The following is a 20,494-nucleotide window of genomic DNA, read 5'->3' as shown; positions in this document are numbered from 1 at the left end:
TCACACCGCTGGCTCGCTAGTGCGCCTGCGCAAAACTATTCTCCCCGACCTTTCCGCCCCCCCCCCCCCGCCCCGCCTCCTTTCCACCCCCCATCTTCCTGCAATTTGGTGGCTTTGTCGCCAGGGAGCGTTAAATTGGGATAGTACCTCTACTTTCTGCCCCTAAAAGTAGGAGCTGGTAGCTGCCTTTCGTGTTTGTTTGTTTTTTAACCCTTAAAATTAAACAAGGCATCTATCTACATGCCTTCCATAAAGGTTAGAAAATAAGGATAAGCAGATATTTTTTTAAAGTTATGTCGACTCTAACCTCACCGTCAAAAATAAATTTTTAAAAAGTGAGATTGGATTTTATATACCATTGAAATGTTGTTTTAAAATCTGGAAATATTTGTGACCATGATTGGAAATGAATAATATATTCCTAATTTCCACTTCTTCACCATCCACTGACTTTTATTTTTATTTAGAAATTCAGAGATATCTATTCTATTCCCAGGCAGCAAATTAACAAAAAATAAATCAGACATAAAGATTTCTTTGAAAGGTTATTTTCATTAGAAATGTCACAAATTTCTAAATTCATGGGCTGCTTATGAGAGCATGGTGCACTCAAAAGAAAAGATTGTTATTCTGATAAAAAGTTCTCAAATTTTCCTCATTAAAATAAGATTCTTTGATTTCATTTTCAAAAACTTCTTATGGAGCCGAAACCGGTTTGGCTCAGTGGATAGAGCATCGGCCTGCAGACTGGGGGGTCCCAGGTTCGATTCCGGTCAAGGGCATGTACCTGGGTTGCGGGCACATCCCAGGAGATGTGCAGGAGGCAGCTGATCGATGTTTCTCTCTCATCGATGTTTCTAGCTCTCTGTCTCTCTCCCTTCCTCTCTGTAAAAAAATCAATAAAATATATTTAAAAAAAAAAAACTTCTTATGGAGCATTCAAAATGTTGATAGGTCGCTGCCACCAATTCTCATAGTTTGCTGGCAGAAATAAAAAAAGGTGCAGCCTCTTTAGAAAACTGCTTGACGCTTTCTTATGTAGTTAAACATGTAACGATTACAGGGCCCAGCAATTCCATCCCTATGCAGTTACTGAAAACATATGTCCATATAAAGACGTGTATATGGATGTTTATAGGACTGAAAATAGCCCAAATGTCCATCAACTGGTGAATGAATAAATGAATTATAGTACCTCCGTACAATGGAATACGCCTCATCTGTAAACAGGGACAAGCCCTTGATACATGCATCAACACTGATGGACCTCAAAAGTTTTATGCTAAGAGAAAAAAAGAAGCCAGACATGAAAGTCTATATGTTGTCAGATTCTATTTATACAACATCCTGAAAAAGACAAAATTTTGCACATGAACAGCAATCAGATCACTGGTTACTAGGGACCAGGGTTAAAGGGAGAAGAAGGAACACAGAAGGGGCAGAAAAGAATTTATTTGGGGTAATGAAATATTCTATATGTTAATTCTGGTGGTGGTGGTGGTTATATGGAAGTACATATTAATCAAAACTCAGAACCATACACCTGATGTTCATTTTGCCGTATATAAATTATACCTCAATAAATCTATCCTTTAAAAAAAATTCTGTGGTGCTCTGGCTGCTGTTGCCCAGTGGTTAGAGTGTCGGTCTGCAGACAGAAATGTTTCCAGCTCCATTTCCGGTCAAGGGCGTGTATCTCAGTTGCAGGTTTGATCCCCAGCCTCTGTAGGTGCACATGTGGGAGGCAACCAACCAATGTGTGTCTTTCACATCGATGTTTCTCTCTCTCTCCCTCTCTCTCTCTCTCTCTCTCTCTCTCTCTCTCTCTCTCTCTCTCGCCTCCCTCCTTCCTCTCCTCCCTCTCCTCCCTTTCACTCTCTAATCAATGGAAAAAATCAAGTGAGGATTAACCAAAAATAAAAATAAAAAAATAAATCTGTGGTTAATCTTTTCATTTTCTTAACAGTGTTTTCCTTTATGGTTCATATGCTTCTTGTGTCCTAGCCAAGACATCTTTGCCTAACACATAGTCACGAAGATTTCCCCTTCTGTTTTCTTCTAAACAGTGGTTCGCAACCTTGGCTGCACATTAGAATCACCTGGGAATCTTTTTAAAATCCTGATTTCTGGGCCAATGAGGATTTTTAAAAGATTCCCAGGTGATTCTAATGTGCAGCCAAGGTTGAGAACCACTGCCATCGTGTCTTGTGCCTGCTACGCCATTCCTTAGCAGCAGGGGACAGTAGTAACCCTAGCATTTGAGAACTATCTTCAGTTTACATTTTCTTTTATATCAAAGATTTGTGCCCCACATGTGACGTCCCACTGAAGGACAGTGAGGCCCCACTGAAGACCAGTTATCTCTTCTTGCAGGCTGAAGAACTTAAAACGGAGTTAGAGTCCTACAAAAAGGGAGATAAGTCCTTTTGAATTACTTGTAGCTGTTACTGTGGTTGAAGTCTCCATTTGCGTCGCTATGTGGAATTCCACCGAAGAAAAAGTAAATACACTATTATCATGACTGTTTTGGAATCATCACAGAAATCTCTCCACGTTATTGGTTGCTTGGGTGGGAGTGGGGAGCACTGTTTTTTCTGCGACGTTCGGCTGGAGTAGAGCAGTTACTGGGTGAACGCTTTCTGCCTTTTTTTTTTTGGCTGCTCCTTTCCTGGTCCTTTAGAGAGAGAAGGTTTTTGTTGGGACTTTTTTTCAGGATTGCCAGCTTCTTCAGCTCCAAGTCTGAGATGCATGAGACAAAAAAGAAAAACCCAGGGAATTCACCACCTCATTTCCTGTGGTCCCTGGTAGGCCTCTCTGCGTCTCCCCACCTTTCAGAGTCTTCTCATGTTTATTTTACATATAAGGTCCTAGGTCTTTAGTTGTATGAATGAGAGGCATAGGGGAAAATACATCTGCTCCATCTTTCTGGAGGCATAAGTCTAACGCAGTGGTTCTCAACCTTCTGGCCCTTTAAATACAGTTCCTCATGTTGTGACCCAACCATAAAATTATTTTCGTTGCTACTTCATAACTGTAATGTTGCTACTGTTATGAATCGGAATGTAAATATCTGATATGCAGGATGGTCTTAGGGGACCCCTGTGAAAGGGTCGTTCGACCGCCAAAGGGGTCTCGACCCACAGGTTGAGAACCGCTGGAACCAGTTCATTTTTGAGCAATCGGTGAATTATCAAGGCAAACAATGGGATGTTTGTTTCCTTTTATTCATATCTACATGTTCTAAACTTTCCAAAGTAGACACACTTTTGCAGTAAGGAAATGTACTTTATATTTAAATTTAAAACCATATGTAGTACATTATACCCTTCCTGGCTATCACTAACTGTCTCTCTCTCTCTCTCTCTCTTTTTCAAATAGAAGCAAAAGTTTATTTAGAAAGATACAGTGGCAAAAAAGAAAAAACAAAAGAAAAAGGAAAAAGAAATGTTTTAAAAAAGAAAGAAACAAAAAAAACACAAACAAAAAATAGAAAGATACAGTGGTAGAAGAAGTGAGTTGTGGAAGAAGTGAGCCAGCTGGGCTGCGCGGGCTCATGAAACAAGTTTTAGAGGCAAAAGAAGGACCCTTGGAGCTTAGGAGAAAGAAAGCAAGGATGTAAGGGCTCTGGTGTGCTCCAGAAGAAGGGGTAGGGGTACCTACACTCAAGAGAGGGAGAGAGAACGAGAGAAAGAACGTGTCTATCACCAACTCTTTTCGCAGGGTTAATGGAGTCAGAGGAGGTGGCCACAGCACATTATACTAACACAGTGTTGCAAATTGTTACCCCAAAATATTTTTTTTTTTTTTTTGCTTTTTGCTCTTTTTATTTTTAAATATTATTTTGAATTAGTTTCAGTTGTGCAGCATAGTGGTTAGATAATCATACTTTACAAAATGTTTCCCTGATAATTCAAGTATCCACCTGACACCTTACAGAGTTCTTAAAATATTATTGATTACAGTATATTCCTTATGCTGTACTTTACATCCCTGTGACTATTTTGTAACTACCAATTTGTACTTCTTAATCTCTTCACCTTTTTCACCCAGTCCCCCTTTAACCTACTCCCCTCTGGCAACCATCAGTATGTTTTCTGTATCTATGAGTTTGTTTCAATTTTGTTTATTCATTCATTTTGTTCTTTAGATTCCACATGTAAGTGAAATCATATGGTATTTGTCTTTCTCTGACTGACTTATTCCACTTAGCATAATATCCTCTAGGTCCACCCATGCCATTGCAAATGGTAATGTTCTTTTTCATGGCCAAGTAATATTCCATTGTATATATATATATATGTACCACAGCTTTTTTTTTTATCCACTTGTCTATTGATAGGCACTTGGGTTGCTTTCATATCTTGGCTATTATAAATAACACCACAAAGAAACGAATTTTGAGATAGAGCTTTATGAAAAGGATGTTTATTAAAGAGTGCCCTTAGGACCAGCACCTGTGGAAGGGAAGGGAAGAAAGCAGGAGTACACAGAAGAAGAAGTCGAGCTGTGAGGCAGGCCCAACAGAAGCTCTCAAACTCAGATGGCCCTTGAGAGTTGGTCTGTGTTGGGCTGAGATGGCCAGACCTTCACACTCCATGTCAATCAGTTGTGTTGCATGCTCTGGGGCATTATCTTGGCTGAGGGAGTTGTCTGAAGCCAAGGCAATGTCCAAACACACTCCTAGCAGCCTGGGCCACAAGTCCTTCACTGAAGGAATGTTCACCCACATGGATATTTCCAATGGAAAGGTGTCTTTCAAAACATCCCCTCCAATCTCCTCATTTTATGGATCCTGTGGCAAAAGATAGGAAGTAACATAAACTCACATATTAACAGCCCCATCCCCAAATATTTCTCTTCACAGCGACCACAGTACCCTTTACAAGGTGCGGATTTGATCAAGTCATGCACCTATTCACAACATTTCAGTGGCTTTTCATTACTCTAAGGCCAGACATCACCATCCTTTACATGGACCTCAAAGCCTTGTCTGACCTGCCCCCTGCAGATGTTCTCCAGCACCTCTCTCATCACCCTCGCCCTTCAGCCCTGACACGGCCTTCAATATTTTGAGACACCTTGTTTCTTCCCACCATAGTCCATCTTCCTTCTGTCCTAAAGACTTCACCCGATCACAGCAACTCCATGAATTATCTTATTTTGCTGTTGGTAAAAGATCCCTTTCTCATCTTTTGTACGTAGGTGTGTATGCCAGCGTTTAAATTTGGGACCCTGGTTAGTAGTCAGCCATTCATCTCCCCATTACACTTGCTGCAGCAGAATTGCTACCTTGATGATGCATGCTATTGTCAAATATAGTTTTTATTAAAAAGTATGGAATGCTTCATGAATCTGCATGTCATCCTTGCACAGGGGCCGTGCTGATCTTCTCTGTATTGTTCCCGTTTTAGTGTATGTGCTGCCGAAGCGAGCACCTGTCAAAAATACTGGCCTTTATCTGATGGGGTGTATTGACTTGATGCCCAAATTGCTATCTCCCCCAGAGGAAGAGGACTGTTGCTTTGAAATATGTAGGTATTTGCACATCTGTTTCTTGATGAACTGTGGAGATAGAAAAGGAAATACAGAGAATGTGCCTGGTAAAGTCCCCACCTCCACTTTACCTCACTGGACCTTTGTGTAAACTGTGGGTCTGCTCAGCTAACACCATGCATAGTGGATAAACTAGGTTTTGGGGTGTTTTTTTTTTTTATTGCTTAAAGTATTACAAAGGGTATTACATATGTATCCTTCTCCCCCCTCCCACCCCCCCCCCCCCCGCCCCCGAACTAGGTTTGTTAAAGCAATGTTTGGGGGTGTGGCAGTCGGAATGCCTAAAACAAGACTAAGAGAGGGACAAGAGATAAAGCCATGGTCTACAAATCATGAGATTAAGCCATTTGTGACTAAGATGTACCAGCCTCTGGTATAGTGTAAATTTGATGGCTTTAAAGAGAGTTCACCTTTCTCCCTCTCCTCTACCCCATAGCTTCTCAAATTCCCAGAAGGTTTCCCCAAAGCCCCTCTCAGGTCTTAGAGAGCATGCCTCTTTCTCTGCTTCTACCTGTATTCCCTGCTTCAAGAGTCTCCTCCAAGGACACCTTGATCCCCAGCATCTACTGGTCCCTGTATATCAGAAATCACAAGGTTGGGCGTTCCAGCCACCCATCAGAGCAATTGAGCAGGGCTTCCGCTGATATTCTAAGCCGCCACTCCTCCCAGAATACCTGGTGTCTTACCTCCTCCACCTCTGCCACACTTGTTCGGTCTCCGGAAGTCCCTAAGTTTTACTGGAAACCCAACTTCTGCCCTAGCAGACGCTACTGTCACAGAGAAGAATGAGCAAAGAATTGCAAGGCTGGGCAGATGACTCCCAGATGACAAACACACGTGATCCTCAGAATCATTTTTCTCAAGTTCAACTTTTATCATCTATTGTTAATACAACCTAATGATTTTTATAGGCTCGTGAAATTTATTTACAACTCTTTTAAATTGAGGAGACAATGTAATTTCTTTTTTAAAGTAGACATTTTTAAAATGTGTCATCTCATTTCTAATGTATGATTTTTTATTTTTAGAATGACCTTTCCCATGCACACATAATTTTCAGAGTTCATTAGTAAACCACATTTTGGATTCTTCTACAGGATGTTTAACTCTTTCCCATGTTCCTGGATTCTGAGTATTTGTGTCACTTAGAATTTTTCTTTTATATTTATTGAAAGATATCTTTCAGACTTAGGTATTTTGTCATCTAACCTCTCTTGCCCAAAGGAAAACATAAGAGAAATAAGTTGGTTGGTATCTTTAAAGCTGTGACTGCCATCTGGCTGACAGCAATTTAAAACCGTGCTGATTTCAGCAATGTTAAAATTAAAAAAGATACAATAACTTACCGCAGACACGTCCTTTGCTTAACAGAACAATCCCCTCCCATCAAGCTCTTTGTATGTATCTCTCAGGTTATCCCCCTCCTTCTCACCCTATAGATCCACCCTATAGATAAATGTGTTTATCATTTCCTTGCCTTTCTCTATACCTTTAGCAAATACATATTGTTTGATCTTGTTTCTGAACTGTTCTGCAAATGGAACTGTATCATATGTATTTTCTGACTTGTTTTTATTATTCAACATTCTATGAGGTTCATCCATGCTAACATGTATAGTTGCTGTTTACTTTTGCTGTTGTATTATGTGCACTGCAGGCATATTCCACAATTGATCAGTTCTTCTGTTTGATAAACATTTGGGGTTTTGCTATTATAAAATGTTTTATTATATTAAAAAATCTTCCTTGCAAGCCTAAGTGAGAGTTTCTCCACAGTATATACTCAAGAGAAAGGAGAGTTGTTCAGATTAGATCCATGGTGGGAAAGCCTTCTCTGGAAAGTGCTAGATAGTACATATATTACACTTTGCACACAATACAGTCTCTGTTGCAACAACCCAGACCTGTTGTTTCAATGTGAAAGCAGCCATAAACAATATATGAGTGGCTGTGACTGTGTTCTGATAAAACTTTATTCACAAAACTGGGCACTTGGCAAGATTTGGCCCTCAGGCTACCGATTTCTGACTTGGATGATAAACTTTACTATTGTGATTGCCTACATCCCTTTTTCCCTCCCCTATTGATTTCCTGAGGAGACATGAGTCCTGTCTTCACTGAGTCTATGGGCTGGACTGAAGGTACATGTTCGGGGACCTTCTGGAAGAAGAGGAGGAGGAAGGGTCTGGGGACTTGGTGGTGGTGGTCCTTCCCAGCCCATAACCTGTCACTTGTGGCCATAGTCTTGGGGAGACCAAAAGACAGAAGGGGGTTGAGGCAAGACAGGACACTCATATTGGACTTGGGTGGGAGGTGGGGTTCTGCCTGACTGGAGGCTGGAGTCTCAGGCTTTAGCACAGTTTACATCACAGACGCCACTGTGAAGTCACTACCAGGAGAGAGGACATCGAAAGCCAAACAAAAGCAGCATTTCTCTTGGAGGTGTATTGTTTCCTTTATTCAAGAACGCTGGCATTGTCTCTCTAGGGATACTTTCATGAGGCTAGGTCTCCATTGCAGCTTCCTGCCCTGGCTCCTATTTAATTGGATTTGGTTTCAATGTAGATCGTCTCCATCATCTCTGATGTCACGATGCCAGTGATCTCCAGATCCTGGCCACCCGGGACTTTCTCTACCGTCGCCTCTATGTTGCGCTTCCCCACCTTCTTAGCCTTGAAGTCCATCTCCCTGTCGTGTGATGTGACCTCAGTATTTGAACCACGAGTGACTCTGAAGCTCTTGAAGAAAGAGCCAATCCTACTGGATTTCTTACTTAAAGTACCTGAGCTGGTAGATCTGCTCTTCCCCAGTTTGTGAGCTGTCCTCGACTCCTTCCCAGCGGCGCTGTGGCTGGAACTCTTGTGAGAGCTGTGCCTTCTGCCCTTGACATGGCTCGCCCCTTTTTCTTTTTTGTCATCTCTTGCGTTTTTATGGCCAGATGATGACCGGTGGGAGGATGATTTCCGGAGCGACTTGCTCACTCCTGTCCTGCGGTGATGGGAACTTTTCCTTGTGGAAGCTCTGTCCTTCTTTTCTCTCTTTTCTTTTTTTCCCCTCTGAGATTCGGCTCTGGGTGGGGAGACCTTCTGGTTCCCTTCCCGCTCACTCTTCAAGGTGGAGACATGGTCTTCAGCTCTTTCTACGGCAGGATTTGTGGTTGTCACTGTACACGTGACGCTGGTGCTGCTGGCCGGGGAGATATTAGTAGTCCCTGCCATTGCCGTGGAAGTGTTTAATGAGGACGAGCTGCCAGCACTCACCAAGACCACATTCGTGCCCTCTGAGGATATGTTGGCAGCACCTGCCGCGGCCTTCCTGGACCCACTTTCTCCTGGACCCTGGGTGGTGGCTCCAGCCATGGCTACGCCTATCTGGCCTGTGCCCGCATTCTTGGTTGCTGCTATGCTCAAAGCACCTGCTGTAGGACTTGATCCCACTCCTGCTGCTGCCACATTGGCTCTAGGACTTGTTCTCACTCCTGCTGCTGCCACGTTGGCTTTAGGACCTGTTGTCACTCCTGCTGCTGCCATGCCTGCTGTAGGATTTGTTCCCGCTCCTGCTGCTGCCCTGTTGGCTGCAGGGCTTGTTGTCACTCCCGCTGCTGCCACGCTTGCTCTAGGGCTCGTTCCTGCTACTGCCAGGCCTGCGGTTGCCCCCTTGGCCGCTCCTTCGGCAGTCCCTGGAGTTTTCTTGATGTGAGCTGCACTGGGCATTCCCTCTCCCCCAGCATAACCAGAAGAAGTGGCTCTGGACACATCACAAAGATTGCAAAACCTCGCCTCATTCTGATCGCCATCTCCACGGAACTCTGCGGTCTGTGCCAAGGGGAGGAGAAACGGGTGAGACAGAGATGTCAAGGTGAGAACACGACAGTCTGCTCTCTCCCATCCTGGAGCTGAGCATCTCCAGGGCTTCTAAGTAGAAGCGCCTTTGAGATCCTTACGTCTAAGCTCCCCTGGGAGGCAACGTCCCATTCACAGCATCCCTGTCAAACAGTCACGTGGTTTTGCGTGAACAGTCCCCATGCCAAGGAAAGCGCTGATGCAATTCCCAACCTTCATGCAGTGGGGTGTTTTGTTTGTTTGTTTGTTTGTTTTTGCACACTTGTGCTTATTTCTCTGCAGGCAGATCTTACAAATGGGATTGCTGGGTCAAGGGTGTCACACATTTCACATTTCAGTGGCTGCTAAAAGAAATAGTACATGTACAGGCACCCAAGCTGAATTGCGCTGATTTTAATCAGCAGTGACAGTCACAGTGGGACAGAGGAAGGAAGAGACCACCTGTGTCGGGGGAAGTGTTCAGGAAGGGATAGCACAGTCAGGATGCTATAGAAGGGATTACAACCCTGCGGCTGAGACCCGAGCAGCTGACGCCTAAGGTCTCGCTGAACTTCGGCTTTGTGGGACAGTGTGGAGAAGCGTGTGGAATCTCCTCAGTGTGGCTAGTGCCATTGCGGTGGCCCTGAACCTTCTGAAAATGGAATGCACTTCCCTAGTGAGCTTCAGAGAGCACCAGCGGCTTCGTAGGACCAGTTTTGAGCTGCTCCCCCAAAGCACCCGGGCCCATTCTCTTGCGTCTCGGTAGAGGCTTACCAATAGGCTGCTGTCATCCTCTATGGTCGCTGCGTCCCCGCTTTGTGGTGCCCGGGTACTGCTACAACTCTCCACTGGTGGTCTCAGGAGATAGACGAGCTTTTCCCAGTAGCAAAATAGGTCTTCCTGTGCGTCTGCGGAGGGACACAGCTGCAGATAGAAAGTACGACCAGTGGCAAGCTTCAGGCGCAGCTGCTGCTTCTCACGATCGTGAATGGAGATCTTGACAAACTTCAAGGGCAGGAGCCTGGTGAGCTCTAGGGTCTTCGGGGGCTTGCGGCCTCTCCCCTTGGCGGGCCGGAGGCGTCTGGTATGCTCTTCGCAGACTTTAGTGGGTCGGGCCAGCAGCATGACGTCAGGCAGCGGGAGGATGGGGCTGGTGGATGCGATGCCCACAGTCACCATTCGGACACGGTTGTGTACGTCAATCATCTCTCCCTTTTTGCTAATCTGGATAAAGTCGCTCTCAAACATCGGTGCGTACTTGAAAATATCATACTCCCCTCCCTTGTACAGTTGTCGCTGCAGGTCCCCCATGCAGGTATTGAACACGCCCTGGGAACGGTAGCTGCGGGCGGTGTAGTAAGGTAACAAGCACTCACTGCTCATGGTTCTCTGAATTTAAGACAGCCATAAATCGAGTCTCCGAGAGAGAGGGAGTGAAGCACACTGCCCATCTCCCTGCAGGGTTCTGCCTACAGCTCCTCACACCACTGCATTGACCCTGACAGTCCTTTGTGACCTGTCACTATTACACACCCCTTTGTCCAGCCTTCAGGCAGCCACCCCCTTGGGACAAGGTCACCAGCCCGCCCCCCAAAAAACAAAAAAACAAAACACAAACCACCACCTCCAAGGGTGACAGGCTGACCCTGCCAGGGTGTGGGTGGAGGTAGGCTGGGTGTTCTTTCTAATCAAGATGCCAGGATGTGTCATTGATGAAATCATCCTGCTTTGGTAAACATCCAGGTTGTTTCCAGTTTTATTGTTGTTGTTACAGATATCCCTGCAATGATCATCTTCCTGCAAATATATTGTTGCTTTTGCTGAAAAACTGCCTGGGGATAAACGCCTGGAAGTGGGTTGTGTGCTGGCGATGTTGTTCTCCGTGTGCCCAGTGAGTAGCACAATGCAGGCAGGCACTCAGGAGTCCAAGGAAGTTGCTGAACGAATGGTCCAAAGGGGCTTCTGCTACCTATCAGAACTAGAGTCCCATTCATACAGTGGTTCCCAGGGTGTGGGACTTCCTCACCCATTTCCTCATTTGAAGGAGGCTAATTTTCAAAACCATAATTTTCTGGTTAGGGATTGAGGCTCAGAATTGTCCTGCACTGCGTCAGAATGCAGAACTGGATTCTACCTGAGGTCTGGGGACTCAGATCAGGGATTTTTCTCTGCCTCCAGCTGCATGGCTCACCATTAGAGTCTCACTTTTCTCTAAATATAGAACTGTTTGCAGTTAGCCATATGCGTGGGGACTTACTGGGAACCACAGGAATTCAAAGAGCTCTTGAGTCACCATAAGATTTCCCACACTGGTATGCCTGCTGTTTCACTCTTGATGTCTACCTGATAAACCACTGATGTTTGGTTTCTTTGAAAAGCTCTTCAGAGAAATTATGGCAAAGATGTATTTCTTTGCACAGGGTCATAAATCCAAATTTCCCCTCCTTCAGTTGGAAACTACTTCTGAGATGAAATACATCCCCCAAACCCAGTGATTGCTCTGTAAAGGTCTTGAAATAAACTTCAGCCCCCAAATGTTCTTCTTATATCCCTCGAGCCTACTGCAGTACCTGGCATGTTGCAACTTTTCAATAAATATGAACTTGCTTGTGGCCATTGAGATTCATTCTTTCATTTGTTTATTCAACAAAATGTACTGAGCGAGTACTATTTTCAGGACAGGTCAAAAAATGGAAATGCAAAGATAGTCTCTACCTCTAAAGCACTAAAATGCATTTTATGAAGATGTTTAATTGACTTTTCCAAAAAAAGAACTGCCGGAAGCGGTCCATCCTTGCTGCTTGACACAGTCGCTGCAGGAAAGAAACATCTGCACAGCATATGTTTCAAGGGACCTGGCGTATATAGCATATTGTTCTTAATATGTTTGCTCCCCTTAGCGCCATGTGTTTTAACCAAGGTCACCTCTCCGAGAAAGGTTGTTTCCCCAGGTGGGGATTTTTCCCTGAGGTTAGGGAGGGGATACAACCCCTTAATTAAGTGCCAGGCGGGTAGTTAAGCTACATAATCTTTACTCCCTGGAATGGAGATAAGAAACGCCCTAACCTTTGTAATAGAAATTGACAGGATTAAAATCAGCTGGTATAAATACGGATGTAACAAGACAATAAACATCAGATCCTCATCAGCTCCTAACCAGAACTCCGACCAGAACTTTGGCTGGAGATCCTGGCTAGAGGTCCTGACTAGGCTGCTGATCAACTAAAGGCTGTCTTCGTGTCATTCCTTCTTCGCTGACTCTGTCCACACCTTTGGGGACCCCTGGACCCGCTGGGATTGGACCCCAGCAAAGAACACAGTGCTTATATTCGATTGTAAGGAGATAATCACTCAAAGTTAACACTATTAGGTTTAAAATAAGAAGTGAGGGATTTCTATATTATATTAATTTTTTTTCTTTAAGACTTTTCAAAAATTTATTCCCTTCTTCCAAAGTTTAAAACTCTAACACATCCTTACCAAAAAATGGAGGTTAATTTATCAAGATGTATTTATCGATTGCCTACTATGTGCCCGTCACTGTGCTGAGAGTATTCAGGTTGTCAAACATAAGTTTCAAATATTTGTAAACATGACTCTTATACAAATACAGAATGAAAACATGTCAAAGATTTAATTAATTCATCAATAAGGGAACCAGCAGGATGGTAAAGATGGTTCAAAAGGGAATTAGGAATATGCATTGGCATTGGAGAAAGAATGGTGAGCTAACATTGCCAGGCTAGATTTTTTTAAAAATGGTTAAATGTCTACAACGCAATAAAAGGATAACGTTTGGGGTTATCTTTTCTGCTAAACAAAAGTCTCTAAGTTACGTTCACAGAGTCTGAGCCTTGGATCAATATTAGCTTTCTTGGGGTGCTGAAAATGTTCTAAAATTACATTGTGATAGGTACACAACTCTGAGAACATACTAAAAACCACGGGCCCGCACCGTTCTAGTGGATAAAGTGTATGGCATGTGAAATGTATCTCAACAAAGCTGTTAAAAATAATAGATAAGAATACTTCACTCTTGATTTATTGATCCAATCTCATTGTCTTACTTTCCTCTCCTGTATAATTAAATAATCCTTGGGCAGGCATATTAAACAAGCTTTAATATGACATTGGACATACATGTTGCCTGCTTTACAATTTTTCAATTTATAAGTTTTGGGTCATTTTTTCCTATGGAGGAATATAGTGAAGCATGTATAAGCCATGACCCTCAATCCAAAAAGCTTACAATCCAGTAGGAGAACACAGTGAAAAAACAGGACAAAACAGGAAGGAAGTGAAATACATGCTAGCAGGGGTCCTCAAACTACAGCCCGAGGGCCACATGCGGCCCGCCGAAAACATTTATCCGGCCTGCCGGGTGTTTTTGCCGCAGCTGCCTGTTGCTTAGCAGCCGACTAGTTTTTTTTAAAACTATAGTCTGGCCCTCCAACGGTCTGAGGGACAGTGAAATGGCCCCCTGTTTAAAAAATTTGAGGACCCCTGTTAGAGGAGTACAGAATAAGTTGAATGAATGGTGGACCTAATAACATTTATTACCAATCATTGTTTTTGTAAGAAGAAAAACTGCCAAACCCACAATTCTGAGGATAGTTTTCTGTGCATTTTAAATTGGCTTAAGATAGAAGAGATGTAAAGAGTGAAAACACAAAACACTGGATAGGATGTACTAAATATATGTAGACGTGCAAGATTATAGATGGTCCAAGTCTACCTGTTTATCGTGGGAAGAGGTTCCAAGTCCATCCCTTTTGTTCCCCAACTATTATTTTGAAAAACAAGGCAAGCAGACAGCTATAAATAGCCTTTTCAATGAATATGCCTCCTGAGAGGGCACTGTGAGCTAGGCAGGATGTGAGGGTGGGGAGATTTCCATACTGTACACAGTATGTATGTGCTGGGTAAGTCCCCTGGCCCAAAATACAATCCACAGTCCTTTTATGTTGATGCTGCTAAGCCGAGATGGCGTGGGATGAGCTGCGGTTAGCCTTGGGCACCTAAGGACTTCAGGAAGCCAGTCTGATTTCTGCCTTACCTTTGGCTGACAGAAAAAGACCACAGTCACCTAGACTCTTCCCCTGAGGGCCATTATGCAAATCAATTTGCTTCTGCCTTGAGTTTCAAAAGAAAATGGGCTGGAAAGAAAAAGAAAGAAGATGGGCTGGGATACATAAAAGAGTCCGACAGGTGATCAAAATAATTGCATTTCTCAATTTGCTGGTCTGAGTAGCGGGGCCCCTCTTTACCTCCTACTCTCTTTCTGCTCCCTTGTTTTTGTTCTGCTCAGCCATATCTAGCCCGACTCAGAGCCAAAATTCTGCCCTGCTCATCAGTCTAAGGACTATTTCCTTCTCTCTGGTTCCAATTTTGCTATGTTTCTAAGCCATGAGATGTCCTGCCTCAGTTTATATATTTATTTCTTTGATGTTGTACTGAAGAAGCTGAAACTGGAAAAGTTGGCCTTGGTGCTACCCGTCACCACCAGGACCACTAAGTAGAGACAAGGATTGAATCTGAATGGGCACTTTATTCAGAGGGCTGGTGGGCTGAGAACAAGGCAGGTTGTGTGCCTTAAATGGTGGTCATCTTACATCTCATCTCAAGCCAACCCTTCTTATAAGGAGAAGAGAAGTGTAGGTAAAGGGTTTGGAACTCAGGAGAAAGTAGGTTAATCAGATAAAAGGTGCAGCCTGGTGATTTTCTGAGCATCCCTTCATCTGCTGACCGGTGATTCTTCATCTGCATCCTGGGTGGTGGACACTCTCTCCCTGGAGCACAATGGTTCAGGTACTGCCTTGGCCACTCGTGGTCCTCCTGGAGCACAAAGGTCGAATTGCTTGCAAGTCTTCTGAAGTCAGGACAGGTCCAGTCATACACTCCAGTCCCTGGACCAATAGCTTTTTACATGCATTAGCTACCAAGCCTATTAACCATATAGCTAAAGCTACAAAAATTTTAACTTCTTGAGTTTCCCATCAAGGCTTGTAATGGCCCAGCCAGCGTGGCTCAATGGTTGAGTGTCGACCTATAAACCAAGAGGTCACAGTTCAATTCCCGTCTGGGCACATGCCCGGTGTTTCGGGCTCGATCCCCAGTGAGACAGGCAGGAGGCAGCCGATTAGTGATTTTTCTCTCATCATTGATGTTTCTTTCTCTCTCTCCCTCTCCCTTCCTCTTGGAAGTCAATAAAAAAATATTTTTTAAAAAAGCTTGCAATAAAATACGCACACAAGTAGTAATACAGTTAACATCAAAGTTCAAAATAAAGATGAAAACCTCTGTACAGGTAGAAGGGAATAAATGATCCAGAAGCTGGCATAAGATGATAATTGCAATTAAATATTAAATTTAACTCTGAAAATATACTGGAAGAATGCAAAATAAATGTTAACATTGGTTTTCTTTGAGGGGTGAGACTGGAAATGATTATTATTTTTGTCTATTTGCTGGTGTGCTTCTCCAACAAGAATATATTTCACTTTTATAACCAGGAATTATATATATTTCAAAAAAATAGCTCTAAGTTTCTGGCCACCTCAGTGATCACTGTCTTCTACTAATCAAACCAATGATTTCTGACAAAGGACATATTTTTATTTTTTATCTTTTAAAAATTTCTTTACTGATGAAGGTATTACATATGTGTCCTTATCCCTCAACTACCCCCCAACATATTTTTATTTTAAATTGGAAAGTAGCCAGAACCGGTTTGGCTCAGTGGATAGAGCGTCGGCCTGCAGACTCAAGGGTCCCGGGTTTGATTCCGGTCAAGGGCATGTACCTTGGTTGCGGGCACATCCCCAGTGGGGGGCGTGCAGGAGGCAGCTGATCAATGTTTCTCTCTCATTGATGTTTCTGGCTCTCTATCTCTCTCCCTTCCTCTCTGTAAAAAATCAATAAAATATATTTAAATAACTAACTAAATAAATAAATAAATAAATTGGAAAGTAAAAATATTCTCCAACAATATTACCTTTTTGAATTATATAAATTTGGAAGTGCAATATCGTTCTGGCTGGTGTGGCTCAGTCAGGAAGGAGCGTCAGCCCATACACTGAAAGGTTGTGGGTTCTATTCCTGGTCAGGCAAGTGCAGGAGGCAACTAATTGATGTTTCACTCTCACATCGATTTTTCTCTCCCTCTCCATTCCTCTCTCTCTCAAATCAATAAAAGCATGTCCTCTGGTGAGGATTAAAAAATTAAAAATAATGAACCAACTTAAAAAAAAAAGTGAAACATCTCTCTACCTCTCCAGTTCCACTTGCTAGAAGTTTGATATGTAACCTTCCTGACATTGCCCTATGCATATACATTAATATAAACACAAAATGCTTTTATGTAAAAATGGATCAGACCTATTTGGAAAAATGTAATGGTGAAGGCTTATGGAAGAGCTGTTTATTTGGTGCCAAAAGGAGAAGGGGCTATCCTGGGGCAAGAGGTACATCTATTAACCGCAGGCCAAGGATGCCTGAGATGGGCAAAGGGATGCCTACAGAGATGGGGGAGCAGGAGGCACCCTGGAGGTGGACAAGCAGAAGGCCAAGGGCTGAGGGTTGGGCTCATCGGCCAGTCAGACCGGCATCTTCCAGGCCAAGAGAAGTACTGGCAGAGCACTCTGAAAATAATGACAACGACAAAACTTTCCCATGAAAGAAAAAGCAGCAACGATGCAGCTACATTAAGGAGGCATCAACCGAGATTACACCTCTTGCCTCATTAAATGCTGTGCCTTTTCCCTTCTTCCTTCCCACACCTGAACCTGAAGGGGTAGGTTGGGAGCCTGGCTAGGATGTGTGAAGAAGGAAGAGTTCGGACTCAGTGGAAAAGACAACATGCTTCAAAGCCTGAAGCAGAACCATACTTAGCTTAAGGGAAAAAGCATTAAATTGAATGCATGTTTGGAGTTTTGATTTACACTGAATGGACAGGCCTTTTTCCCCCTTAACTTTTCATTATGGAAAATTTCAAACATATAGCAATGTAAAAAGAATAGAATAAAGTACTCCCACCTACCCATCACTCAGCTTCAATTGTCAACTCATGGCCAAACAGTGTTTATCTCTTACCCTACCTATTTCTCCTTCTCTACTGGACTATAGCAAAGCAAATCTCAAACATTTTTCTACTGTATCAATAGTTATTTCAGTATGTTTCTGTGCAAAATAAAGACTCCTTTATCATAACAACAGTGCTATTACCACACCTTTAAAAATGAATAAAAATAAAAATTTGATTAATGAATGATTCATTAACCAAATATGCAGTGTCCTGATTTCTAATTGTCTCATCATATCTTTCTACAATTAATTTGTTTGACTCTACATCCAAACAAAATAATCACATGCTTGACATGTCTCTTAAAGTCTCTTTCAGTCTATAGCAGTGGTTCTCAACCTGTGGGTCGGGACTCCTTTGGGGGTCGAACGACCCTTTCACAGGGGTCGCCTAAGACCATCAGAAAACACATATATAATTACATATTGTTTTTGTGATTAATCACTATGCTTTAATTATGTTCAATTTGTAACAATGAAATTGGGGTTCACCACAACATGAGGAACTGTATTAAAGGGTCGCGGCATTAGGAAGGTTGAGAACCACTGGTCTATAGGTTCTCCTTAACCTATTTGCTGTAGACACCGGTCACTTGTCTTTAATGTTTTGTGTATTTTGGACTTACCCAATTACATCTCCATGCTTTTGACATGTTTCTCTTTTTCCTGTATTTCCTGCAAACTTGGATATAGATCTAGAGATTTGATGAAAATTCATGTTTGATTTTTTTTTTTTTTTGCAAGACCTCTGTGTAGGTGGTTTTGTGTGCTTCTATAGCATCATATCAGGAAACAGAATGTCTAGTTGTCTCTCTTTTTGTGATGTTAAAGTTGATCGATGTATTATAGTATTATCTGATATATAAATTATAAATTTTCCTGATGGCTTTTTACATAATGATTTTATTTTTTAAAATATATTTTTGTTGATTTCAGAGAGGAAGGTAGAAGGAGAGAGAGATGGAAACATCAATGATGAGAGAGAATCATTGATTGTCTGCCTCCTGCATCCCCCCTACTGGGGATCAAGCCCACAACCTGGGCATATGCTCTAGACCGGAATCAAACTTGGGACCATTCAGTCCTCAGGCCAACACTCTATACACTGAGCCAAACCGGCTAGGGCTCACATAATGATTTTAGCAGTCATTGATGATGATTGTACAGACTCATTATGTCATTGGGATTGCAAAGTGGTGATATTCTCTCTTTTTCATGTATTAGCTGGAATTCTTCTCTAAAGGACTTTCCCTTATTAAATATTTGATTACTAAACTGAGATAGAGTTCCTCAGGAAATTTCCAGAATAATAAATTGGTTCTCCAGCATCTTGCAAAAATGATCAATGAGTTGGGATTTTTCTTCAAATGTCTTATGAACTTGTGATTTTAACATTTTGGTTGTTCTTCAGTTTGTTTACATTATTATTCTTTTTGATGCCCAAATTCTTCCATCTTTGATGAGCGGGAGCTTCTTGAAGTTGGCTCCTGTGAATTGAACTTTGTAAACAAAAGCAAATGGACTATTCATCTTCACGTACATGTTCCTGAAAGTAAGAGGGAAAATATTGGGACCTTAAGGTTACAAAGACAAATCCCAATGAGTGAGTTTGAAGGTGCTATGAGAGAGGAAATAAAATTACTTATGACTATACTCCATGGAGACTTGGCAAATGAAAGGTTCCTATCACAATCCTATATGATAAAAGCCTAATGTGCTAGGTGTCCGGTCATCTGGTCAACCATTCAACCAATCAAAGTGTAGTATGCTAATGATATGCTAAGGCTGCTCAACCACTCGCTATGATGTGCACTGACCACCAGGGGATAGACAGTCGACTGGTCAACCAGTTGCTATGACGTGCACTGACCACCAGGGAGCAGATGCTCTGACCGGTAGGTTAGCTTGCTACTGGGGTCCAGCTGATTGGGACTGAGACGGGCTGCACACTCCCTAGAGTACTCCCGCAGTCCCTCCCCGGCTTGCCAACTTCATGTGTCCCTCCCCAGCCCTGATGGTACACCAGTGGGGTCCCTCGGCCTGCCTGCGCCCTGCACAAATTTCATGCACCGGGCCTCTAGAACCCACATAAGATACTTTGTGAAGCCTGTACATCTTTTAACTTGAATAAACCAGGTATAAATCTCTCCTTCTCAAAGGAGTTTACAGTCTAGTTTGGAATATAGCAGTGTATTAGAATTGGGTTTGTGTTTATGACAGTATGTCAAAATAACAAGGGCCTAAAATTTTATTTCTTTTTGTTAAAAAAAAAAAAAAAAGTGCTCCCAGGCTGGCATGGAGGACCCAAGGTCACTAGGTCCCAGGCTCCCTCTATTTTATGTGTCATTGTCCTCAACATATAATTTCTACCTCATAATATAATGCAGCTGCTCTAGCTCCAACCACATCCACATTCTAGTCAGCAAGAAGGAGAAAAAAGAGAATGAATATGGTCTGATGATTGCCCTTAAGGACATTTCTTTTTTTTTTTTTAATTAAATCTTTATTGTTCAGATTATTACATTGGTTTCTCTTTTTTCCTCTCCACCCAGTTCCCACCCCACCCTCCGCCCTCACTCCCCACCCACTGTCCTCATCCATAGGTGCACGATTATTGTCCAATCTCTTCCCGCACCCCCCACACCCCTTTCCCCCCCAAGAATAGTCAGTCCATTCCCTTTCTATGTCCCTGATTCTATTATAATCACCAGTTCATACTGTTCATCAGATTATTTATTCACTTGATTTTTAGATTCACTTGTTGATAGATGTGTATTTGTTGTTCATAATTCGTATCTTTACCTTTTTCTTCTTCTTCCTCTTCTTAAAGGATACCTTTCAGCATTTCATGTAATACTGGTTTGGTGGTGATGAACTCCTTTAGCTTTTTCTTATCTGTGAAGCTCTTTATCTGACCTTCAATTCTGAATGATAGCTTTGCTGGATAAAGTAATCTTGGTTGTAGGTTCTTGGTATTCATCACTTTGAATATTTCTTGCCACTCCCTTCTGGCCTGCAAAGTTTCTGTTGAGAAATCAGCT

General features: G+C 42.6%; 1 protein-coding gene and 1 non-coding gene across 2 annotated transcripts; both read right to left on the bottom strand.

The window, feature by feature from the left end:
• Positions 1–5,328: 5,328 nt before the first annotated feature.
• LOC139011809 (U6 spliceosomal RNA) lies at positions 5,329–5,435 on the bottom strand. The gene has a single exon (XR_011471642.1). It is a non-coding gene; the product is annotated as a U6 spliceosomal RNA (small nuclear RNA).
• A 2,658-nt stretch (positions 5,436–8,093) lies between these two features.
• Positions 8,094–10,757, bottom strand: GARIN3 (golgi associated RAB2 interactor family member 3). The gene is made up of 2 exons (XM_070417098.1): positions 10,149–10,757; positions 8,094–9,368 (listed from the first exon to the last, which is right to left on the bottom strand). The coding sequence occupies exons 1-2, from the start codon at positions 10,755–10,757 to the stop codon at positions 8,094–8,096; spliced, it is 1,884 nt and encodes a 627-aa protein (XP_070273199.1).
• Between the last annotated feature and the right edge of the window lie 9,737 nt (positions 10,758–20,494).

Source organism: Myotis yumanensis, unplaced genomic scaffold (assembly GCF_028538775.1).
Source record: "Myotis yumanensis isolate MYYU_CA2020_CCGP unplaced genomic scaffold, mMyoYum1.0.hap1 SCAF_5, whole genome shotgun sequence".
Classification (NCBI taxonomy): Eukaryota; Metazoa; Chordata; class Mammalia; order Chiroptera; family Vespertilionidae; genus Myotis; species Myotis yumanensis.
Note: the sequence above shows the minus strand (reverse complement) of the source record. Positions and strands in the feature narration are given on the sequence as shown.

Coding starts and splice junctions, on each gene's coding strand:
- GARIN3 (XM_070417098.1), bottom strand. CDS start 10,757: ATGAGCAGTGAGTGCTTGTTACCTTACTACACCGCCCGCAGCTACCGT. Junction 9,369..10,148: donor AGGATGACAGCAGCCTATTG/GTAAGCCTCTAC, acceptor CCCTTGGCACAG/ACCGCAGAGTTCCGTGGAGA.